Below are 22791 nucleotides of genomic sequence, written 5' to 3' on the forward strand. Positions count from 1 at the left end.
ATCATTTTAAAGTTCAAGCTTGAACAACCTACAGCATCGAATAGGTACTACCTATCTAGCTCAGGAGGAAATCCTTAATACCACAGACATCTCCGTATATAGCATTGAGGTGCCTTTAGCACGTAGTGAGATAGAACTACTCAGGAGGATCAGAAAATCAATTCCTGACCAAACATTGGGGTGCCATGTCGCGTTGATTGTCATTGTTCCAATGAGGTCGCTGGATTTGGGCAGCAGCATCACCTGAAATGTGAGGAACTGAGTCCAATCTCATACCATGTGACAACTGTCAGCCTAATCCGTTTCCGGCCAGCTAGCAGTGCCTCATCTCTACCCAAGAGCAGGGATGATTTGGGGCTACCGGGCGCATGACATTGTGACTTCTAAGGGAAATCGAGGTTGACCAGATCTCATTGTTTAATCTCAGGTACATTCGTCTCACACATGCAAAGACAAACAGAAGCAGGGAATAATTCAACAAGATGTACTGAATCAGCTGTCTCCTAGATAAAATAACATGATATGTAATAATGAGGATGATGAACCATACTAGAAGCAAAATGGTGATAAGGAAAGTGAAACACAAGAAAAGTCCCACCATACTGTCACTCTGCAAGATATATGATTCCTACCTATGCTACTAGTGGGCTATGTTAGAGCACAGTAGGATAAGCCCTAATCCGCCATTCAGGACCCACACCGCCAGGGAAGACACCATCCCCCATACCTGGGTATGACAGTAGTGGAGAAGCCTGTTGTCTATAGAGACACCATCCCCTCGTAGGCCAGGGAAATGGCGGTCTCAGCAAGCAGATGTAACAAAGTCAGACAGCATGTGGTCTTGGTCATTTGGCTGGAACCTCCCTTTGACATGCAGGGGACAGAGATGTTTTATAACAAAACAGCTAGTGTTCTGAGAAAAGTGTCTCCACGTAAAAACAGGTATGTTTCTGTGAAATATTAGTGATGCGGTGTAACACTTGTGCTGGCAATCATATTTCGTTGCACGCTTGGAAAAAGCACAGAGTGAAAATATTTTGTGCTAAGAAATGTAAACTCTCCTCAGCAAAAGGACAGCAAGATAAATGGAAATAAAATATAACCACAAATGTGATTGTTCCTAAAGGAATACAATTAAATAAAACGAAACGTTACTAGGCTAAAGAGCACAGGCTGAAGGCTTAGTTACTAAAATAACCTGCCCACAGACATCACTAAAAGGGCTCCACAACATTACATTGCCTTCAGGAAAGTATATTTGCTAAGAGCACCATTGTGATGGCCTCTGTGCATCTAATGTAAATGCCTTGTGGGCTAGTTGGCCCAGTAATTTATAAAACCCAAAGTAACTGATCTGTTTCCAGGAACACACAGGACATTGGAGAGTTTTCACAAATATATTGTTTTTTTCTTTAAGGGGAAAACAGTTTGCCTGTAAATTCCTGATTTTACTTTTATGCCTTATGAAGATGGGGCGCTGTTACTGCTTTTGCATAATTACTGCACTGCTTGGCTCCTAGTTCGAGGCCCTCCTCCACCTGCAGGCACCTGCCTGTGCTCATCCCTGGTGACCTAGTGGTGGCCTTCTGTCTGTCACTACTGTCTTTCTGCCTCTCTCTGCTTTTTTCTGATTTTTTTATGGCCTTCCTTTATTCTTCTCCTCTGTTTTGTCTTTTTCGTTTTTCTGCTCTTTTCATTTTCCCTGCGCTTGCTCCCCGCCGCTGATGCTCCTGCGGCCCTGCCCTCCTCCTTGCAACACAATTCCTGCCCTTCCCCCACCAAGTTGGCCAACCGCTCCCACCTGCCTCACCTTCTTAATGGCAGTCGCTGCACGGTGAAGAGGCGAACCTTCACAGACCTTGGTCATTGTTTGTGCCGCCTCCGCTCATTGCCCTGCAAGAGTGAGCCTGCTTGGCTCCTAGTTCGAGGCCCTCCTCCACCCGCAGGCACCCCCCTGCGCCTCATCCCTGGTGGCCTAGTGGGGGCCTCCTGTCTATCTCTGCTGTCTTTCTCCCTCTCTTTGCTTTTGTTCTGCCTTTCTTTATTCTTCTCCTCTTTTTTGGCTTTTTCATTTAGCCCATTCTTTTCGTTTTCCCTGCACTTTCTCCCCACTGCTGCCGCGGCCTCCTTGCGATGTGACTTCTTGCCCTCCCACCCCCAGATGACCAACCCCTCCCACTCCCCCCCTTTCTTAATTGCGGCAGTTGGTGCGCCAAAGGCAAGCCGGTCTGCACCAGTTCGTGCCTGGACCGTGCCCAGTGCCAAAGATGTTGGTCCTAGCATCATTCATCGGTATGACACCTGCACCCTACGTGCCCTCAATGCCGGAGGCTCAGTGGCATGCCAGCACGCCTCTCCTAAGGACACGCAAGGCCCTTTCACTTGCAAAAACTGCACCTTCACCTGCCCTCGCATGCCACAGCGCCCTGCCCGAGTGCAGCCAGATATCTCAGATGCATACTTCTCAACACCCTCTCTCTTGTCAAGCACGCAATAGAGGTATGGGACCTCCTCAACTCAATCACCCACTGACGTTGCCTTCCTCACAAAGACCTGGATAACTCCTACCTCAGCCCCGGACATCGCCATTCCAGACGGCTACAAAATCATCCACAAAGTCTGTGTCAACTGACCAGGAGGAGACAACGCCATATTCTACAGGAACACACTCTGACTTACAATTATCACAGAGGATCAGACCCAGGTAACCACGGCCGAACATCTGCATTTCCAAATCCAGACCGACCCAAATACCTCTCTCCATGGCACCCTTGTCTACAGACCTCCCTGTCCCCGCCTCCGGTTCAGCGAATCCATTGCCGACCTCATTGCCCTCAAGCCCTCGCTTTCACTGAATACATCCTCTGCGGCGACCTCAACTTTCACCTCGAAAACTGCAACAATCTGAACACCACATCCCTCCTCGATAACCTTGCCAGTCTCGAACTGAAGCAAATGGTCATCCTCGCCACGCACTCAGCAGGTCACACCCTTGACCCCATTTAATCAGCAGGAAACAACATCTCCCTCTCTCACACCTCCGAACACTTCTGCACCGACCACAACTGCGTCCACTTCATATTCGCCAAGACCACTATATGCCACCACTCCCCTGCACCCCTCTGCACGAACTGGAGCAAGGTCACCGAAGTCCAGCTCACTGATGCGCTCAGCTTCTCCCCTCCACCAGAGACCACGGACGCAAATTACTCAATTTGCAACCTCCACCGCTGGATCGTCGATTGCGCAAACACCGTAGCCCCCCCTAAGAAAACCCGCCGGAAACCAGCACTGCAAGAAACCCAGCTGGTTCACTACCAACCATCAAGACTCTAAACGCCCCTGCAGACGACTCAAATGAAAATGGAGGAACAGCAAAATCATGGCAGACCACATAGTATGCAAAGACACAGTCAGCGAGCACCCCCAACGCATCAGAGCCTCTAGAAAGGCTGCCATCCGGGAACGCATCAGCACCAATGCACACAACTGAAAAGAGCTTTTCAGCATAGTCAAGGAATTGACGAACTCTGGCACGGACCACTCAGATATCTCCCCCCCCCTCTCAAGACCTCTGCAACAACCTCACCACCTTTTTCCACCACAAAATCCAGGACATATACGAAGGGTTTGAAAGCCAAGTCCCACCTCCACCGTGGACCAGCACCAGAATGGACCCCACTGCCAAGTCGTCTCCAAGCCAATTGACCCCCATCTCCACAGAAGACACCCAAAAGTTCATAAACTCAATACACTCAGGGGCTCCCTTGGACCCGTGCCCACACCACATCTTCAACTGAGCCAGCGCCACCATTGCCCCGAGCTGTACTGGACAATCAAACGCTCCCTCGAAACCACCACCTTCCTAAATGACTTGGAAGCACGCCGAGAACAACCCGCTATTAAAGAAACCCACAGCCGATCCTAGAGATATGAAAAACTACAGACTCTTCTCTCTTCTCCCCTTCCTGGCCAAGGAAGCAAAAAGGCCATCAACACACAGTTCACGGAATTCCTCAAAGAAAACCACATCCTGGACCCTTCCCAATCCAGTTTCAGGAGCAACCACAGCACCCAAACCGCCCTCCTTGCAGCTACAGATGACATCCGCACCATACTGAACCACAGAGACATGGTTGCCCTCATCCTCCTCGACCTCTCCACCGCCTTCGACAAGGGATTCCATACCACCCTATGCACCAGACTTCACGATGCCGGCATTCGCCGGAATGGATCTGCTCCTTCCTCACCGGAATGACCTAAAGAGTCAGACTCCTGCCATTCATCTCAGAACCAACAGAATCCTCTGTGGAGTACCCCAAGTCTCCTCCCTGAGCCCAACCCTCTTCAATATCTACAGGGCTCCTCTTGCCAAAATCACCAGACAGCACGGTCTCAAGATAGTTCCTCTCTCTTTGCCTCCTTCGTAAGATCTTCAAGTGGATCCCTACCAAGGCAAGAAGAATGGTCACCCACACATTCATCAGCAGGAAACTCGACTACTGCAATGCTCTCTATGCCGGAATAATGAAGAAGCTGCAAGCAAGACTCCAGAGGATTCAGAATGCAGCAGCCAGACTCATCTTAGACATCCCCCGCCCCAGCCACATCTCCACCCACCTTAAAGACCTGCACTTTCTCCCCATCAACAAAGGCATCACCTTCAAGCTCCTGACTCACGGCTACAAGGCTCTGCACAACATCGAACCTCCGTACCTCAACCACCACCTATCTTTCTACACCCTCGCCAGACAACTCTGTTCTTCTCAATTTGCCTTCGCCGCCACCCCTAGAATTAGGAAGAGCACAGTGGGAGGCAGATCCTTCTCTTACCTTGGAGCATAGACCTTGAACATGCTACCTACCCACCTCAGACAGGCCCCCTTGATGAATCAGTTCAAGAAAGACCTCAAGACCTGGCTCTTTGACTGACTGGCTCCCCACCGACAGCTCCTTGAGACCCCATGGGTGATAAGCAGAGCTATGCAAATTGCTGATTGATTGTTTGACAGATTCATTGAAACCAGAATAATGATTGTGCCACTCAATGGGAGATTTGAAATACATTGTAACCCACGAGTAATGTATTAGACGTTATTGTGACTGCATATGTGAAAGTGTTTTGTATGTTTCATTTAGAAATATCCCTCCGTTACTGAGAATCTCAATAATCCGGAATTGCAGAAAGAGTTATATGTCACTGGCTCCAAAAAGTTAAATCCTGAATCCAAGCCTCCTGAACCTTTAACCCCTGCACTCACGGAGCAGGTAAAATTTACTTAATTTTGTTGTTCTTTTTTTCATTGTTTCTGTTTAATGTAATGAAACTGCATTGCTCAACAATAAACAACAAACAAAGACTGATTATGTATTTTTAGTATTTTTACAATTTACACCAGTATTTTAATGGGTTAAAATGGAAAGCTTTTTCAGAAGTGGTACATGAGGTATGGGTTGCATGCAGATGCCTTTCCTGAACTCTGGAATTAATATAGAAACCAGGCTGCAGAAGTAGTTAGGAAAAACATTTGCCCGAATGTATTCCATGACAAACACACAAACTTGGGGTGCTTCTCATCGAATGATATGAGGACATCCTAGCAGCAGGGACAGATGTAGCAACTGCTCTAGGACAAATCTAAAGGGATATGTTTCTTTTACAATTTTAATACAGAGAATTGATTATTATGGCAATATTCAAACTGCGCAGAAGAGGGAAAATACTAAGGGATCTTCAATGAGAATGGAAATATGTTGGAAAATGGAATGTTGCGCAGTCCTCCCAGAGTTTGTTTCTCAGAGGATCCAGAGGTAGATTGAGAATAATTTGAAAATGACACTTCTAAATGTCTACCCTACTAATATAAAACTATATAATTTGTTCATTTCCCAGTTGAATCTCTAGTGCAGTTCTTTCCTCAAATGTCATATTTTAGGTTTTGTAGAGCCAAATTATGGAATAATGTCTTATTGGAGTTGGCCGTTTCTGCAGGGTCAACCTCAAATGATTTGCCTTCACATGTCCTATCTTGCTGAAATTGGTGTCATTGGGTTCATTAATCTGTGCAATTTACCACTGCTAACCAGTGCTAAAGTGTTTGTTTACACTCCCTAAAACATGGTAAAATGGACTTAGACCTGATTGGCATATTCAATTTACTTACAACTTCATAGAGAAGTGGCATACCATGTACCCGGGGCATGTAAATTAAATGCTGCTAGTGGCTTTAGCTTTATACAACCCCTTTGCCAAGCCATAAACTCCCCTTTTGTTGCTTATATGTCATCCATAAGGTAGGCCCTAGGTAGCACATACGGCAAGGTGCACTGTAATTCAAAGTTTGAACATATATTTTTTACTTTTTACTTGTCCTGTTAGTGAAAAACTCCTATGTTCATTTTTTGTTATTGAATGTACCTAGCTTGCATAACTCCTCTTCATCATATTCTACTTCATGAGATCTGGTCCACCTCGATTTCCCTCAGAAGTCACAATGTCATGCGCCCGTAGCCCCCCTAAGAAAACCCGCCAGAAACCAGCACCGCAAGAAACCCAGCTGGTTCACTACCAACCTTCAAGACTCTAAACGCCCCTGCAGACGACTCGGATGAAAATGGAGGAACAGCAAAAACATGGCAGACCACACAGTATACAAAGACACAGTCAGTGAGCACCCCCAACGCATCAGCGCCTCTAGAAAGGCTGCCATCCGGGAATGCATCAGCACCAATGCACACAACAGAAAAGAGCTTTTCAGCATAGTCAAGGAATTGACGAACCCTGGCACGGACCACTCAGATATCTCCCCCTCTCAAGACCTCTGCAACAACCTCACCACCTATTTCCACCACAAAATCCAGGACATATACGAAGTGTTTGAAAGCCAAGTCCCACCTCCACCGTGGACCAGCACCAGAATGGACCCCACCGCCAAGCCGTCTCCAAACCAATTGACCCCCATCTCCACAGAAGACACCCTAACGTTCATAAACTCAATACACTCAGGGGCTCCCTTGGACCCGTGCCCACACCACATCTTCAACTGAGCCAGCGCCACCATTGCCCCGAGCTGTACTGGACAATCAAATGCTCCCTCGAAACCACCACCTTCCTAAATGACTGGAAGCACGCCGAGAACAACCCGCTGTTAAAGAAACCCACAGCCAATCCTAGAGATATGAAAAACTACAGACTCCTCTCCCTTCTCCCCTTCCTAGCCAAGGAAGCGAAAAGGCCATCAACACACAGTTCACGGAATTCCTCAAGGAAAACCACATCCTGGGACTTTCCCAATCCAGTTTCAGGAGCAACCACAGCACCGAAACCGCCCTCTTTGCAGCCACAGATGATAGCTGCACCATACTGAACCACAGAGACATGGTTGCCCTCATCCTCCTCGACCTCTCCACCGCCTTTGACAATGGATCCCATACCACCCTATGCACCAGACTTCACAATGCCGGCATTCGCCGGAATGGATCCGCTCCTTCCTCACCGGAATGACCTAAAGAGTCAGACTCCTGCCATTCATCTCAGAACAGACAGAAATCCTCTGTGGAGTACCCCAAGTCTCATCCCTGAGCCCAACCCTCTTCAATATCTACAGGGCTCCTCTTGCCAAAATCACCAGACAGCACGGTCTCAAGATAGTTCCTATGTTGATACGCAACTAATTCTCTCCCTCACCGACAAACCATCAACAGCCAAGAACAACTTTCAAAACAGAATGAGAGCAGTTGCCGACTGGATGAAAAACAGCTGCCTCAAGCTTAACTCAGACAAGACTGAGATCCGCATTCTGGGTCCCACTCCCTCCACCTGGGATGACTCCTGGTGGCCTGCTGCCCTTGGAAGCACCCTCCTACCCACCGAACACGCACACAACCTGGGGATCATGTTGGACATCACACTATCCATGACCTGCCAAGTCAACCCTGTCTTATCAGGGGCATGGCCAAGATGGCGATCGGAGCGGCAGCATAAACTGCAGCTCCGTCACCTAGCCCACATAATCATCCTGTTTTTGAGGCCCTGGCCCCCAGGGTGCGTTGCGAAGAAGCCGTTTAGGGTGCCCCGGAGGGCTGCTCTATCGACCGGGATTGCAGCCCCGAAGCCGCTGCGATCCCGCAGAAAATCGCATGACCGCGATCCACATTCGTCTCGGGGCCTTGCACGGTCTAGGTGAGCGGAGCCGAACGTTCGGCGACCCGGAGCCGACGCTCGAGCTTCGGCAGGACTGAGGAGGCAAGAAGTCAGCGCCGCGGCCCCAACGTGCACTCCGATGACGGCTGCAGCCCCGTAGGAAATCAGCCCGCGCGTGCAGTGCCGGCCGAGACCTCCCATCTACAGCGCTGCTCGGTCTGGAGCAGATCGCGCCGGTGCGCGCCCGCTCGAGTCGCTCCTGTTCCTGAGGAGACAACCGGCGGGCACCCGAGGGGACGTCTGAAGACTTGGCTCATATCCGAGTCCCCTGGAGCCAAAAGCAGGTACCGCTGCCGGCCCGAAGAACGGGCCGTGTACATAATCCTGTCGGTCGACGCATAATTGGAGGCTGCCATTTTGAAGCTGTAAATCCCCGATGGGCCGCAGTTCAGTGGTCCCGCTGAGCCGACTCCACCTGTAAGGAGGCCCAGACTGCATGAATGCCCTCCACAAGAGCGATGTGTACCAAGGCTGCACTAAGCGGCCACATCTGAGCAACAGCACCGTCCCAAGTACCATGTGGCCCCCAGGAAGACAGAGACTACAAAGTTCGGATTGCCTGCACAGACATCCTGGGTCTACACCAATTAATCATACGCCACTCCTCAGGAGTAGAGAGGCAGCTGAAGCATAAATGGCGGACGGGTCCAGAGGCAAAACAGGCGCAGACAATAGCACAAGGTGAGCCTCTGGGCGACACTATTCGGGTCGCAACATACTATTACGCCAAAAATCCCCTCAAAACCCAAAACATCCAGAACAGACATTGCTTCTACCTAGTCCGGAAGCGCCAAAACCACACTTCCCCAGCATCACGAATCCCTGCTGACACTGCAAATAACTGGCCTCATAAGTAAACGGTTAACGCTTTTCGCTGCTCCTCCCCAAGTTATTCACCAGGCATATGCTCTAATTAGCCAGCTTGCCACAACAACTGACCGGGCTGCACTCACCACAGTGAGGCCATACGCAACACTAACGCACAGGCACTGCTGCAACTCTCAAATGGTTAAGCCAAAGACTACCCGAGCACCTCCTACCAAAATGGATCACACTACAACATCCCCTCCAGAAGCTCAGGCCACCGCGCAGTCAACACTACAGAAGCTGGAACTAACCTTACAATCACACACCTCACAATTTGAAAAAATACTGCAAGCCATCCTGGACACTAAGACCACCTTGGAAGCCAAAATAGGCTCTGTAACAGAAGATCTCAACATCCTTCGCACTGACCAACATGCTCTAGCCGATAGAGTATCCGAACTCGAAAAAGACACGGCGTCCCTTCCTGGCTCCATGAAAGACCTGCAACTACAACTAACGCAGCTATCAACAGAAGTTGATTCCTTAAAACGCAGAACGGAAGATGCAGAAGGCAGGTCCCACCGCAACAACATACGCTTGGTCGGATTCCCCGAACGCGCAGAGGGCTTAAGCGCGGAACTGTTCATCGAACAATGGCTCATAGACACAATCCTTAAAAACAATATCCCGAAGTTCTTCTCTATTGAGAAAGCACATAGGATCCCAGGCAGACCCCCAGCACCGGGCTCGCAGCCACGTCCTCTCATAATAAGACTCCTTAACTACTGAGACAGGGATCTTATCCTGCAATTATTCCGCAAATCAGGCCCAGTGTGCTATAAAAACGCTATGATAACAGCTTACCCAGACTTCACAGCAGAAGTGCAAAAAAAACGCAACTCCTTTTACCGAGTTAAAACATGCCTCCGCAAACACAATATCAAATACGCGCTGATGTTCCCAGCCAGACTTCGGGTGCAGGACGATACTCGATCCTTCTTTTTCACTTCCCCTGAAGATGCCTGGACTTGGCTGCATGCCAAAGGCCTAGCCGACCCGATAGACACAAGCACCCAGGATGATAATAGACCTCTCTTCACGCTGAACCATAAGCAATGCAAGAGACAAGGGACTAGGCCCTCACCTGAGCAGGCACAATCCGAGCGCTCTCGGCTCCTCCGGACAACATCCAGTTTCGTCAACGCTTCTCCCGCTGCCCTACCTATGCAAGCGGAAACCGAACTGGAACAGGATACAAACTCCGATTCAACCGAGTCCACACGGGGTCCTCTCCTTACACCACGCACAGCGGACGACATCTGCTGAGCGACTAGACTTAGCATGCTTTTATCCAACAACCGTGGCGAGTTATATGCTTGGTACCTTGATCACAACGCCTAAAAGTCTTCGTCACTGTTTCTCCAATGCCCCCTCACGAAGACTTGCAACCAACAAGCGCCCTCCAGCCGGCGTGCCCGGCTTTCTAAACCATGAGAAACCCGGGCAGGGTAAGACCATACCTCTGCACCAACGCCAACTGGCACCCCCCTGCTCCATATGGACCATTCCCTCAAACCGGAGTTTTCCGGAATTGTTTTCTATATGTTAATAGTTTATTTGTTGTATGTTGTTTTAGTGTGCACCTCTATATCAGGTGATTGGATCTATAAAGGGCGGGTCAAACATAAAGACAGCAGCAAACACACAAGAAACGCTTACTGTAGCAACAAACTTATAGCCCACAGTTCGTTAATCACTGGTCGGCCAATCACAGCGGCTGAGTCCCATTACAATGTCAAAACGGGGTTGACAGACAATTATAATCCCGATCACATAATAACTACAAAACAACTATGGCCACTCACACGCACCAAGGGAACCTGAAATACAAAATACTCACATGGAATGTTAAGGGCATGGCAAATCCACGGAAACGTCAAAGGGTTCACGCTTTCCTTACAAGACATCAAGGGGCATATTTATACTCCGTTTGCGCCGAAATTGCGTCGTTTTTTTTACGCAATTTCGACGCAAAACGAACTCCATATTTATACTTTGGCGTTAGACGCGTCTAGCACCAAAGTCCATGAAGTTAGCGTCATTTTTTAGCGTGGACACCTACTTTGCGTTAATTATATGCAAGGTAGGCGTTCCCGTCTAAAAAATCGACTCCGAGGCATGTGCGTGGGATTTATACTCCCGGGCAAAAATCACGCCCGGGAGTGGGCGGGTCAAAAAAAATGACGTACGGCCGCTTTTGCGACGTTTTTTTGCGCCTGCAAAAGGCAGGCGTTAAGGGACCTGTGGGCTCTGAAGGAGCCCACAGGTGCCCCCCCATGCCCCCAGGGACACCCCCTGTCACCCATGCCCACCCCAGGAGGACACCCAAGGCTGGAGGGACCCATCCCAGGGACATTAAGGTAAGTTCAGGTAAGTGTTTTTTTTTTGTTTTTGTTGTGGCATAGGGGGGCCTGATTTGTGCCCCCCTACATGCCACTATGCCCAATGACCATGCCCAGGGGACAGAAGTCCCCTGGGCATGGCCATTGGGCAAGGGGGCATGACTCCTGTCTTTGCTAAGACAGGAGTCATTTCTATGGGGGTTGGGAGTGAAAAAAAATGGCGCAAATCGGGTTGAGGCGAAAAAATTGCCTCAACCTGACTTGCCCCATTTCTTGACGCCCAAGCTCCATATCCCCCTACGCCGGCGCTGCCTGGTGTACGTCGTTTTTTTTAACGCACCCAGACGGCGCCGGCGGCTAACGCAAGCTAACATCATTCAATAAATACGGCGCCCGCATGGCGCTTCAGAATGGCGTTAGCCGGCGCTAATTTTTTTGACGCAAAACTGCGTTGGCGCAGTTTTGCGTCAAAAAGTATAAATATGGGCCCAAGTACACATAGCTTTACTACAAGAGACACATTTTACTAAATCCATCCTGGACAGCGCACGCTCAAAATGGAAAGGCCAATTATACGGCACCACCTCTTCGTCCTTTGCCCATGGAGTTGCCATCTGGATAGCACCCAGGGTCCCGTTTATACTGTCTCGCACACAGTGTGATCCAAATGGCAGACATGTGATACTTGAAGGCACTTTAGACGGGTCCCCAATAGCCTTGGTTGCACTGTATTCCCCAAATGCGAACCAGCATGACTTCTTATCCACGCTCACCACTGGCAACCTCAGCGACCCCACATTAGAATGCATATGGGGGGGTGACTTCAGTAGTGTCCTGGACACTCAAATGGACCGTTCATTTCCCCCACTCACCGCAGCCTCTGCTAATCGTGCCTCAGAGACTCTGGCGCAGTGGGCATCAAACAACGGGCTGAGAGATATATGGAGGGTGAACCACCCCACTCATCGCGAATACTCTTATTTCTCCCCAGTACATAAACTGCATACTAGAATAGACATATTCTTTGTATCCGCTACTATCATTCATAAAATATGCTTGTCTGAATATTTAGCACGTACGATATCAGACCATAACCCACTATGCCTAACACTGGCCTGGGGACACGTACACACTCGGATACCAACATGGCGTCTACAACCAGAAGCCCTCCTAGACCCTCCTTTTCAAATAGAGATCTCCAAAAGTCTAACCGATTATTTTCTATCAAATACAAATACAACCTAATCCCGCGCCATAGAGTGGGACGCCCATAAAGTGGTGATAAGAGGTCACTGCCTTTCGGCCACGGTAGGGGTCAGAAAGGTACTCATTAAGGAATTACAAGACTTAGAAACGAAGCTCCGCAACGAAGAGAATGCGAATGACAACAGTGAGTCCGCAATAACAACACTGCATCTGCTTAGGGCTACTCACAAGGAGACAGATAATAGACTGAGTAAATACGATTATAGACACTACATGGCCAGACAACACGCTGAGGGTGACAGATCTGGCAGATTATTAGCTTGGCTGATCCGGCAGCCTTCACAACCAACACCCATTGGCGCAATACGCTTAAACCCTGACACCATTGTTAACACCCAAGCAGGCATAAACGACACCTTCGCTACATATTATCGCACCCTCTATGCACCCCCTCCACAGCCTCCAGAGCAACACCTTATTGACACACTATACCTGGTCCCCCAAAACCAACTTATCCTGGACAACACCGTCATTCTAGACGGCCCTATCACTATTGAAGAGCTGCGCCTAGCACTATTACAAATGGCACGCAGCAAAACCCCCGGGTCTGGCGGTCTACCGATAGAATACTACAACTCCCACGCCGCCCACTTATTACATCCATTTATAGAAGTATTTAATGAAGCACACCACAAATTACAATTGCCGGACTCAATGTGCGAGGCACTGATAGTCGTCCTCCCAAAAACAGGCCGAGACCCTCTAGATGTCAAATCATATAGGCCGCTCTCCTTGCTGAATACAGACTGCAAATTATTAGGAAAAGTACTTGCAAGCAGGCTCCTCCCCTACTTACCGAGCTTAATACACCATGATCAATCCGGCTTTATTCCTGGTAGAAGCACTTTCCTAAATATCAGGAGACTCTTACACATAATGCATAGCAATACAAACTCGAAAGCAGTGGCCCTTTCCCTAGATATAGAGAAAGCATTCAACACACTTAGTTGGAACTATCTCCTATACACACTTAAAGCATTTGGTTTTGGTTCCGGTTTTATAAACTGGATCAAAACGCTTTACTCCAGGCCCACTGCCCGCGTCAAAAACGGACGAGTTATCTCTGAAGCATTCCCCATAGGCAGAGGCACCTGACAAGGATGCCCATTGTCCCCCTTGCTATTCGCTATTGCCATGGAGCCACTAGCGATTAAGCTATGGAGCTACGCACATATATGGGGTATCCCGGAGTCTAACACCCATCACATTGTATCCTTATATGCAAATGATGCCTTAATATATCTGCGTGACCACTCAGCCTGCATGGCAGAGGTACTGCAGATGTTGGACTCCTTCGCTTTTGCCTCTGGTCTGCACGTCAACTGGTCCAAATCAAGCATCTTCCCTCTCACTCCGATCCCGCTCGCTCACCACATGACGGTACCGTAATATAAATTACCCTGGTCATATACAGCCTTTAAATATCTGGGAGTGCAGATTTATCACTCCATTACAGATCTAAAAGAAGGTAATATAGATAGGGTACTTGGCTCCATCCGCGGCTCAATACCTTTCTGGAGCTCACTCCCCCTGTCCCCCATGGGCCGGGTGGCGATAGCCAAGATGCTTATCCTCCCAAGGTTTTTGTACTATTTTACAGCCCTCCCGTTGTGCTTACCACGCTCCTTCTTCAACAAGCTGCAATCAATACTAACTGACTTACTCTGGGGCAAAGACAGACGTAGAGTGGTGCTGTCAATAACGCAGCACCCGCAGGAGATGGGTGGATTGGGAATGCCTAACTTTGAAAGATATTATGCAGCTGCCCAATTGTCATGGCTATCCACATGGCTCCAAGATACCCCTTCGGCCGAAGGCAGAATGTTGCAGACACATACAGCACCACAGGGGCTACTGCTCTCGATACTAACTAGCACGTCCCATATGTTTCCCAGACTAATATTGCTAGAGGCAGCTCGATTCTGCTGGCGTAGATATGTCCAGAAAAAGACTACCTCTTCCCCCTATTAACCTTTGCTGCCACTGTTTCAACTGCCGGGCACCCAAACCCTTTCAATACATCACGATATGCGTGAAATGAACACGCTCCAGTTAGGTGATTTATACTCTAGCTCCATGATGCATACTTTCACGGAACTGGTATCCGCTGGCACGATGCAAAATGGGGCCTTTCTAACATTTAGGCCCTCATTCTGACCTTGGCGGTCGGCGGAGAGGCGGCGGTCGGACCGCGAACAGACCGGCGGTCCAAAAAATGGCATTCTGACCGCGGCGGTCACCGCCGCGATCGACCGCCACTTCCCCACTCCGACCGACACGGCGGTCATGACTGACGGGCTGGAGTTTGCGCACTCCGGCCCGGCGGTCGCCCCAAGACCGCCACCCGTATCATGACCCTGCTTACCGCCGCGGTTTCTGGCGGTCGGGAACCGCCATGCGAACCATGGCGGTAGGCACTATCGGGGCCCGGGAATTCCATCCCTGGCACTGATAGGGGTCTCCCCCCACCCCCCACTGCCCCCCCGAGTCCTCCCCCCACCCCCTCCACCCCCCTGCCACCCCCCAGAGGTGGTACGAACTCCCTCCCCACCCCCACCCCGAAATGCACATACACGCACCCCGACATGCACGCACCCCAACATGCACATCTGCACACCCCCATGCACGCACACATCACACAACACCCCCCCCACCCCCTCCCCTCACGGACGATCAACTTACCTTGTGCGTTGGTCCTCTGGGAGGCGACGGGAGCCATAGGGACGTGACCGCCGACAGCACACCGCCAACAGAAGACCGCCACACAGAAATGTGGGTCGTAATTCTGGGGGCGGTGTTCTGCTGGCGTGGCGGTGGAGGTTGACCAGTCTCCACTTTCCCGCCGACCGCCAGTCTGGCTGCCGGCGGTTTCCCGGCGGAACGCTCCCAGCGGTCGGAATGCGCACTGCGGCATACCGCCGTGGTCGGCGGTCTTCACCGCGGCGGTAACTCAGCGGTCTTGCGAAAAGACCGCCGAGGTCAGAATGAGGGCCTTAATGCCATAAAATTATTACTCAATAATCTCTGGGGCGCAGGTGACTCGGAACCTCCGGAGTCCTCGCTACTCACCACTATCCTCACTGTAGGCAGTTCAAAGAGCATTATTACTACACTATATAAAGCATTGCTCGAAGCGACATGCTCTACCCTGCCACATGCGATGGGACTCTGTCCTCCCCTCCCCACTACCACAGAAGACCTGGGTTACCGCCCTCGCAACGATTAAATCTATATCCCGCAATCCTCGCCTGCGTTACACCCAATTTAATTACCTTCACCAATCATATTTATCACCAGCCAGCATCCAAAGAATTTACCCCAACACAACACCAACATGTCCTAGATGCGCTACACCAGCAGCTGACTTCTACCACATGGTCAGGAGTTGTCACTCCATAAACTCGGCCTGGCAACGAGTGACGGAGGCCACAGCAGATATCTCATCTCATACCCTGGTGCCTACGCCTGACTCCTGTTTACTCGGCATACGACATCGTGCCAAAACAGACAAACAAACACACAAATTCATAGACTTGGCATTTGTGGTGTATAAACGTTTGATAGCAACACATTGGAAAGCTTCGCATGTCCCTTCCCACGCGATATGGCTGCATGATTTACATAGCCGACCTCAAGCTGAAGCCCAGACACTCCACCTACTGCAACACAGAGGTCTCATTCTGGAGGGCCCAGAGGTTTGGGACACTTTTGTGGTAGCAATAGAGGCCAGAGACGACATGTATCCCCCGTGAACAAGATACAATGCACGACCACCACAGTTTGGGCTGGCACTGTTAATATTTTAGCCACACGGCACCAACTCTGGTTGTTCTCAAATGCACCCAGCGCTTATATCCTTATTCCTCCTCAAAAGATGTTCCTACGCCGAGCCCAGACACGTTCCACGCGGTAACACATGCATGCAACATATACCCAGAACAAGCAAAATATGCTTGCTCCCGAACCTGTCAACCCCACAGACACACATTTTTTACCCTTGAGGTGATCTACACCTTAGTTACATTTATTAGCCATGTTTCTTTTCTTTTTTCCCCCCACGCACCGCAGGGGATCACTTAAACTAATACTGATACCGATAATGATTGGCCGGACCCTTAAGCTGCAATCAGCTCCTACAATAGCCCGCACGCTAAATGCTGCTGAACCTTCCTTTTACCTTGCCCTCAGTTACTTCACATTCTTATGTTGTTCATAATTGCTCTTCCCTCCCTTTATTCTCGTTCTCCTCTGTCCCCCCTTCCCTTCTTTTTTGACACCTTATGGTGTAGCAATGCTGTGTAAATTTATATAAGTGTGTAAACGGACTGCAAAATTATGAACAGCTATTGTATTGTTCTGTGAAGATTGTGTTTAATAAACAGATTTTTAAAAAAACACCAAAAAAACCACTGTCTTATCATCATTCTTCCACACTCTTCGCCTCCTTCGTAAGATCTTCAAGTGGATCCCTACGAGGCAAGAAGAATGGTCACCCACACATTCGTCAGCAGGAAACTCGACTACTGCAATGCTCTCTATGCCGGAATAATGAAGAAGCTCCAAGCAAGACTCCAGAGGATTCAGAATGCAGCAGCCAGACTCATCTTAGACATCCCCCGCATCAGCCACATCTCCACCCACCTTAAAGACCTGCACTGGCTCCCCATCAACAAAGGCATCACCTTCAAGCTCCTGACTCACGGCTACAAGGCTCTGCACAACATCGGACCTCCGTACCTCAACTACCACCTATCTTTCTACACCCTCGCCAGACAACTCTGTTCTTCTCAATTTGCCTTCTCCGCCACCCCTAGAATTAGGAAGAGCACAGTGGGAGGCAGATCCTTCTCTTACCTTGGAGCATAGACCTGGAACATGCTACCTACCCACCTCAGGCAGTCCCCCTTGATGAATCAGTTCAAGAAGGACCTCAAGACCTGCTCTTTGACTGACCGGCTCCCCTCTGGAAGCTCCTTGAGACCCCATGGGTGATAAGCAGAGCTATGCAAATTGCTGATTGATTGTTTGCCAGATTCATTGAAACCAAAAAAATGATTGTGCCACTCAAAGGGAGATTTGAAATACATTGTAACCTATGAGTAATGTATTACACGTTATTGTGACTGCATATGTGAAAGTGTTTTGTATGTTTCATTTAGAAATATCCCTCCGTTACTGAGAATCTCAATAATCCGGAATTGCAGAAAGAATTATATTTCACTGGCTCCAAAAAGTTAAATCCTGAATCCAAGCCTCCTGAACCTTTAACCCATGCACTCATGGAGCAGGTAAAATTTACCTAATCTTGTTGTTCTTTTTTTCATTGTTTCTGTTTAATGTAATGAAACTGCATTGCTCAACAGTAAACAACAAACAAAGACTGACTATGTATTTTTTGTATTTTTACAATTTACACCAGTATTTAAATGGGTTAAAATGGAAAGCTTTTTCAGAAGTGGTACATAAGGTATGGGTTGCATGCAGATGCCTTTCCTGAACTCTGGAATTAATATAGAAGCCAGGCTGCAGAAGTAGTTAGGAAAAACATTTGCCCGAATGTATTCCATGACAAACACACAGCCTTGGGGTGCTTCTCATCGAATGATATGAGGACATCCTAGCAGCAGGGATAGATGTAGCAACTGCTCTAGGACAAATCTAAAGGGATATGTTTATTTTACAATTTTAATACAGAGAATTGATTAATATGGCAATATTCAAACTGAGCAGAAGAGGGAAAATACTAAGGGATCTTCAATGACAATGGAAATATGTTGGGAATTGGAATGTTGCGCAGTCTCCCAGAGTTTGTTTCTTAGAGGATCCAGAGGTAGATTGAGAACAATTTGAAAATTACAGTTCTAAATGTCTATCCTGCTAATATAAAACTATGTAATTTTTTCAATTCCCAGGTGAATCTCTAGTGCAGTTATTTCCTCAAATGTCATATTTTAGGCTTTGTAGAGCCAAATTATGGAATAATGTCTTATTGGAGTTGGCCGTTTCTGCAGGGTCAACCTCAAATGATTTGCCTTCACATGTCCTATCTTGCTGAAATTGGTGTCGTTGGGTTCATTAATCTGTGCAATTTACCACTGCTAACCAGTGCTAAAGTGTTTGTTTACACTCCCTAAAACATGGTAAAATGGACTTAGACCTGATTGGCATATTCAATTTACTTAAAACTACATAGAGAAGTGGCATACCATGTACCCGGGGATGTAAATTAAATGCTGCTAGTGGGCCTGCAGCTTTACACAACCCCTTCGCCAAGCCATAAACTCCCCTTTTGTTGCTTATATGTCATCCATAAGGTAGGCCCTAGGTAGCACATATGGCAAGGTGCACTGTAATTCAAAGTTTGAACATATATTTTTTACTTTTTACTTGTCCTGGTAGTGAAAAACTCCTACGTAAATTTTTTGTTATTGAATGTGCCTAGCTTGCATAACTCCTCTTCTTCATATTCTACTTCATAAGATCTAGTCCACCTCGATTTCCCTCAGAAGTCACAATGTCATGCACCCGTAGCCCTCCTAAGAAAACCCGCCAGAAAACAGCACCGCAAGAAACCCAGCTGGTTCACTACCAACCTCCAAGACTCTAAACGCCCCTGCAGACGACTCGGATGAAAATGGAGGAACAGCAAAAACATGGCAGACCACACAGTATACAAAGACATAGTCACTGAGTACCCCCAACGCATCAGCGCCTCTAGAAAGGCTGCCATCCGGGAACGCATCAGCACCAATGCATACAACAGAAAAGAGCTTTTCAGCATAGTCAAGGAATTGACAAACCCTGGCACGGACCACGCAGATATCCCCCCCTCTCAAGACCTCTGCAACAACCTCACCACCTATTTCCACCACAAAATCCAGGACATATACGAAGGGTTTGAAAGCCAAGTCCCACCTCCACCGTGGACCAGCACCAGAATGGACCCCAGCGCCAAGCCGTCTCCAAACCAATTGACCCCCATCTCCACAGAAGACACCCTAAAGTTCATAAACTCAATACACTCAGGGGCTCCCTTGGACCCGTGCCCACACCACATCTTCAACTGAGCCAGCGCCACCTTTGCCCCGAGCTGTACTGGACAATCAAACGCTCCCTCGAAACCACCACCTTCCTAAATGACTGGAAGCACGCCGAGAACAACCCGCTGTTAAAGAAACCCACAGCCGATCCTAGAGATATGAAAAACTACAGACTCCTCTCCCTTCTCCCCTTCCTAGCCAAGGAAGCGAAAAGGCCATAAACACACAGTTCATGGAATTCCTCAAGGAAAACCACATCCTGGGACCTTCCCAATCCAGTTTCAGGAGCAACCACAGCACCGAAACTGCCCTCCTTGCAGCCACAGATGACAGCCGCACCATACTGAACCACAGAGACATGGTTGCCCACATCCTCCTCGACCTCTCCACCGCCTTTGACAAGGGATCCCATACCACCCTATGCACCAGACTTCACAAAGCCGGCATTCGCCGGAATGGATCCGCTCCTTCCTCACCGGAATGACCTAAAGAGTGAGACTCCTGCCATTCATCTCAGAACCAACAGAAATCCTTTGTGGAGTACCCCAAGTCTCCTCCCTGAGCCCAACCCTCTTCAATATCTACAGGGCTCCTCTTGCCAAAATCGCCAGACAGCACGGTCTCAAGATAGTTCCTATGTTGATACGCAACTAATTCTCTCCCTCACCGACAAACCATCAACAGCCAAGAACAACTTTCACAACAGAATGAGATCAGTTGCCGACTGGATGAAAAACAGCTGCCTCAAGCTCAACTCAGACAAGACTGAGATCCTCATTCTGGGTCCCACTCCCTCCACCTGGGATGACTCCTGGTGGCCAGCTGCCCTTGAAAGCACCCTCCTACCCACCGAACACGCACACAACCTTGGGATCATGTTGGACATCACACTATCCATGACCTGCCAAGTCAACACTGTCTTATCATCATTCTTCCACACTCTTCGCCTCCTTCATAAGATCTTCAAGTGGATCCCTACCAAGGCAAGAAGAATGGTCACCCACACATTCGTCAGCAGGAAACTCGACTACTGCAATGCTCTCTATGCCGGAATAATGAAGAAGCTCCAAGCAAGACTCCAGAGGATTCAGAATGCAGCAGCCAGACTCATCTTAGACATCCCCCGCCCCAGCCACATCTCCACCCACCTTAAAGACCTGCACTGGCTCCCCATCAACAAAGGCATCACCTTCAAGCTCCTGACTCACGGCTACAAGGCTCTGCACAACATCGGACCTCCGTACCTCAACCACCACCTATCTTTCTACACCCTCGCCAGACAACTCTGTTCTTCTCAATTTGCCTATGCCGCCACCCCTATAATTAGGAAGAGCACAGTGGGAGGCAGATCCTTCTCTTACCTTGGAGCATAGATCTGGAACATGCTACCTACCCACCTCAGGCAGGCCCCCTTGATGAATCAGTTCAAGAAGGACCTCAAGACCTGGCTCTTTGACTGAGCGGCTCCCCTCCGACAGCTCCTTGAGACCCCATGGGTGATAAGCAGAGCTATGCAAATTGCTGATTGATTGTTTGACAGATTCATTGAAACCAGAATAATGATTGTGCCACTCAATGGGAGATTTGAAATACATTGTAACCCACGAGTAATGTATTAGACGTTATTGTGACTGCATATGTGAAAGTGTTTTGTATGTTTCATTTAGAAATATCCCTCCGTTACTGAGAATCTCAATAATCCGGAATTGCAGAAAGAATTATATGTCACTGGCTCCAAAAAGTTAAATCCTGAATCCAAGCCTCCTGAACCTTTAACCCCTGCACTCACGGACCAGGTAAAATTTACTTAATCTTGTTGTTCTTTTTTTCATTGTTTCTGTTTAATGTAATGAAACTGCATTGCTCAACAGTAAACAACAAACAAAGACTGATTATGCATTTCTAGTATTTTTACAATTTACACCAGTATTTTAATGGGTTAGAATGGAAAGCTTTTTCTGAAGTGGTACATGAGGTATGGGTTGCATGCAGATGCCTTTCCTGAACTCTGGAATTAATATAGAAACCAGGCTGCAGAAGTAGTTAGGAAAAACATTTGCCCGAATGTATTCCATGACAAACATACAACCTTGGGGTGCTTCTCATCGAATGATATGAGGACATCCTAGCAGCAGGGATAGATGTAGCAACTGCTCGAGGACAAATCTAAAGGGATATATTTCTTTTACAATTTTAATACCGAGAATTGATTATTATGGCAATATTCAAACTGAGCAGAAGAGGGAAAATACTAAGGGATCTTCAATGACAATGGAAATATGTTGGGAATTGGAATGTTGCGCAGTCCTCCCAGAGTTTGTTTCTCAGAGGATCCAGAGGTAGAGTGAGAACAATTTGAAAATGACACTTCTAAATGTCTCCCCTGCTAATATAGAACTATATAATTTGTTCAATTCCCAGGTGAATCTCTAGTGCAGTTCTTTCCTCAAATGTCATATTTTAGGCTTTGTAGAGCCAAATTATGGAATAATGTCTTAATGGAGTTGGCCGTTTCTGCAGGGTCAACCTCAAATGATTTGCCTTCACATGTCCTATCTTGCTGAAATTGGTGTAGTTGGGTTCATTAATCTGTGCAATTTACCACTGCTAACCAGTGCTAAAGTGTTTGTTTACACTCCCTAAAACATGGTAAAATGGACTTAGACCTGATTGGCATATTCAATTTACTTACAACTTCATAGAGAAGTAGCATACCATGTACCCGGGGCCTGTAAATTAAATGCTGCTAGGCGGCCTGCAGCTTTATACAACCCCTTTGCCAAGCCATAAACTCCCCTTTTGTTGCTTATATGTCATCCATAAGGTAGGCCCTAGGTAGCACATATGGCAAGGTGCACTGTAATTCAAAGTTTGAACATATATTTTTTACTTCTTACTTGTCCTGGTAGTGAAAAACTCCTACGTTCATTTTTTGTTATTGAATGTGCCTAGCTTGCATAACTCCTCTTCTTCATATTCTACTTCATGAGATCTGGTCCACCTCGATTTCCCTCAGAAGTCAAAATGTCATGCGCCCGTAGCCCCCCTAAGAAAACCCGCCAGAAACCAGCAC

At 48.2% G+C, this 22791-nt stretch overlaps 1 protein-coding gene across 1 annotated transcript in view; it reads left to right on the forward strand.

Annotated features, from left to right (window-relative positions):
• Positions 1-21529, forward strand: part of LOC138297042 (uncharacterized) — a 337626-nt gene extending 316097 nt beyond the window's left edge. Inside the window, exons 3-5 of the mRNA XM_069236555.1 lie at positions 5140-5268; positions 17838-17966; positions 21386-21529. Of these exons, the coding sequence (XP_069092656.1) occupies positions 5140-5268; positions 17838-17966; positions 21386-21529 (402 nt within the window). The remainder of the gene's footprint in view (positions 1-5139; positions 5269-17837; positions 17967-21385) is intronic.
• The last annotated feature ends 1262 nt before the right edge of the window (positions 21530-22791 follow it).

Source organism: Pleurodeles waltl, chromosome 5 (genome assembly GCF_031143425.1).
Source record: "Pleurodeles waltl isolate 20211129_DDA chromosome 5, aPleWal1.hap1.20221129, whole genome shotgun sequence".
NCBI lineage: Eukaryota > Metazoa > Chordata > Amphibia > Caudata > Salamandridae > Pleurodeles > Pleurodeles waltl.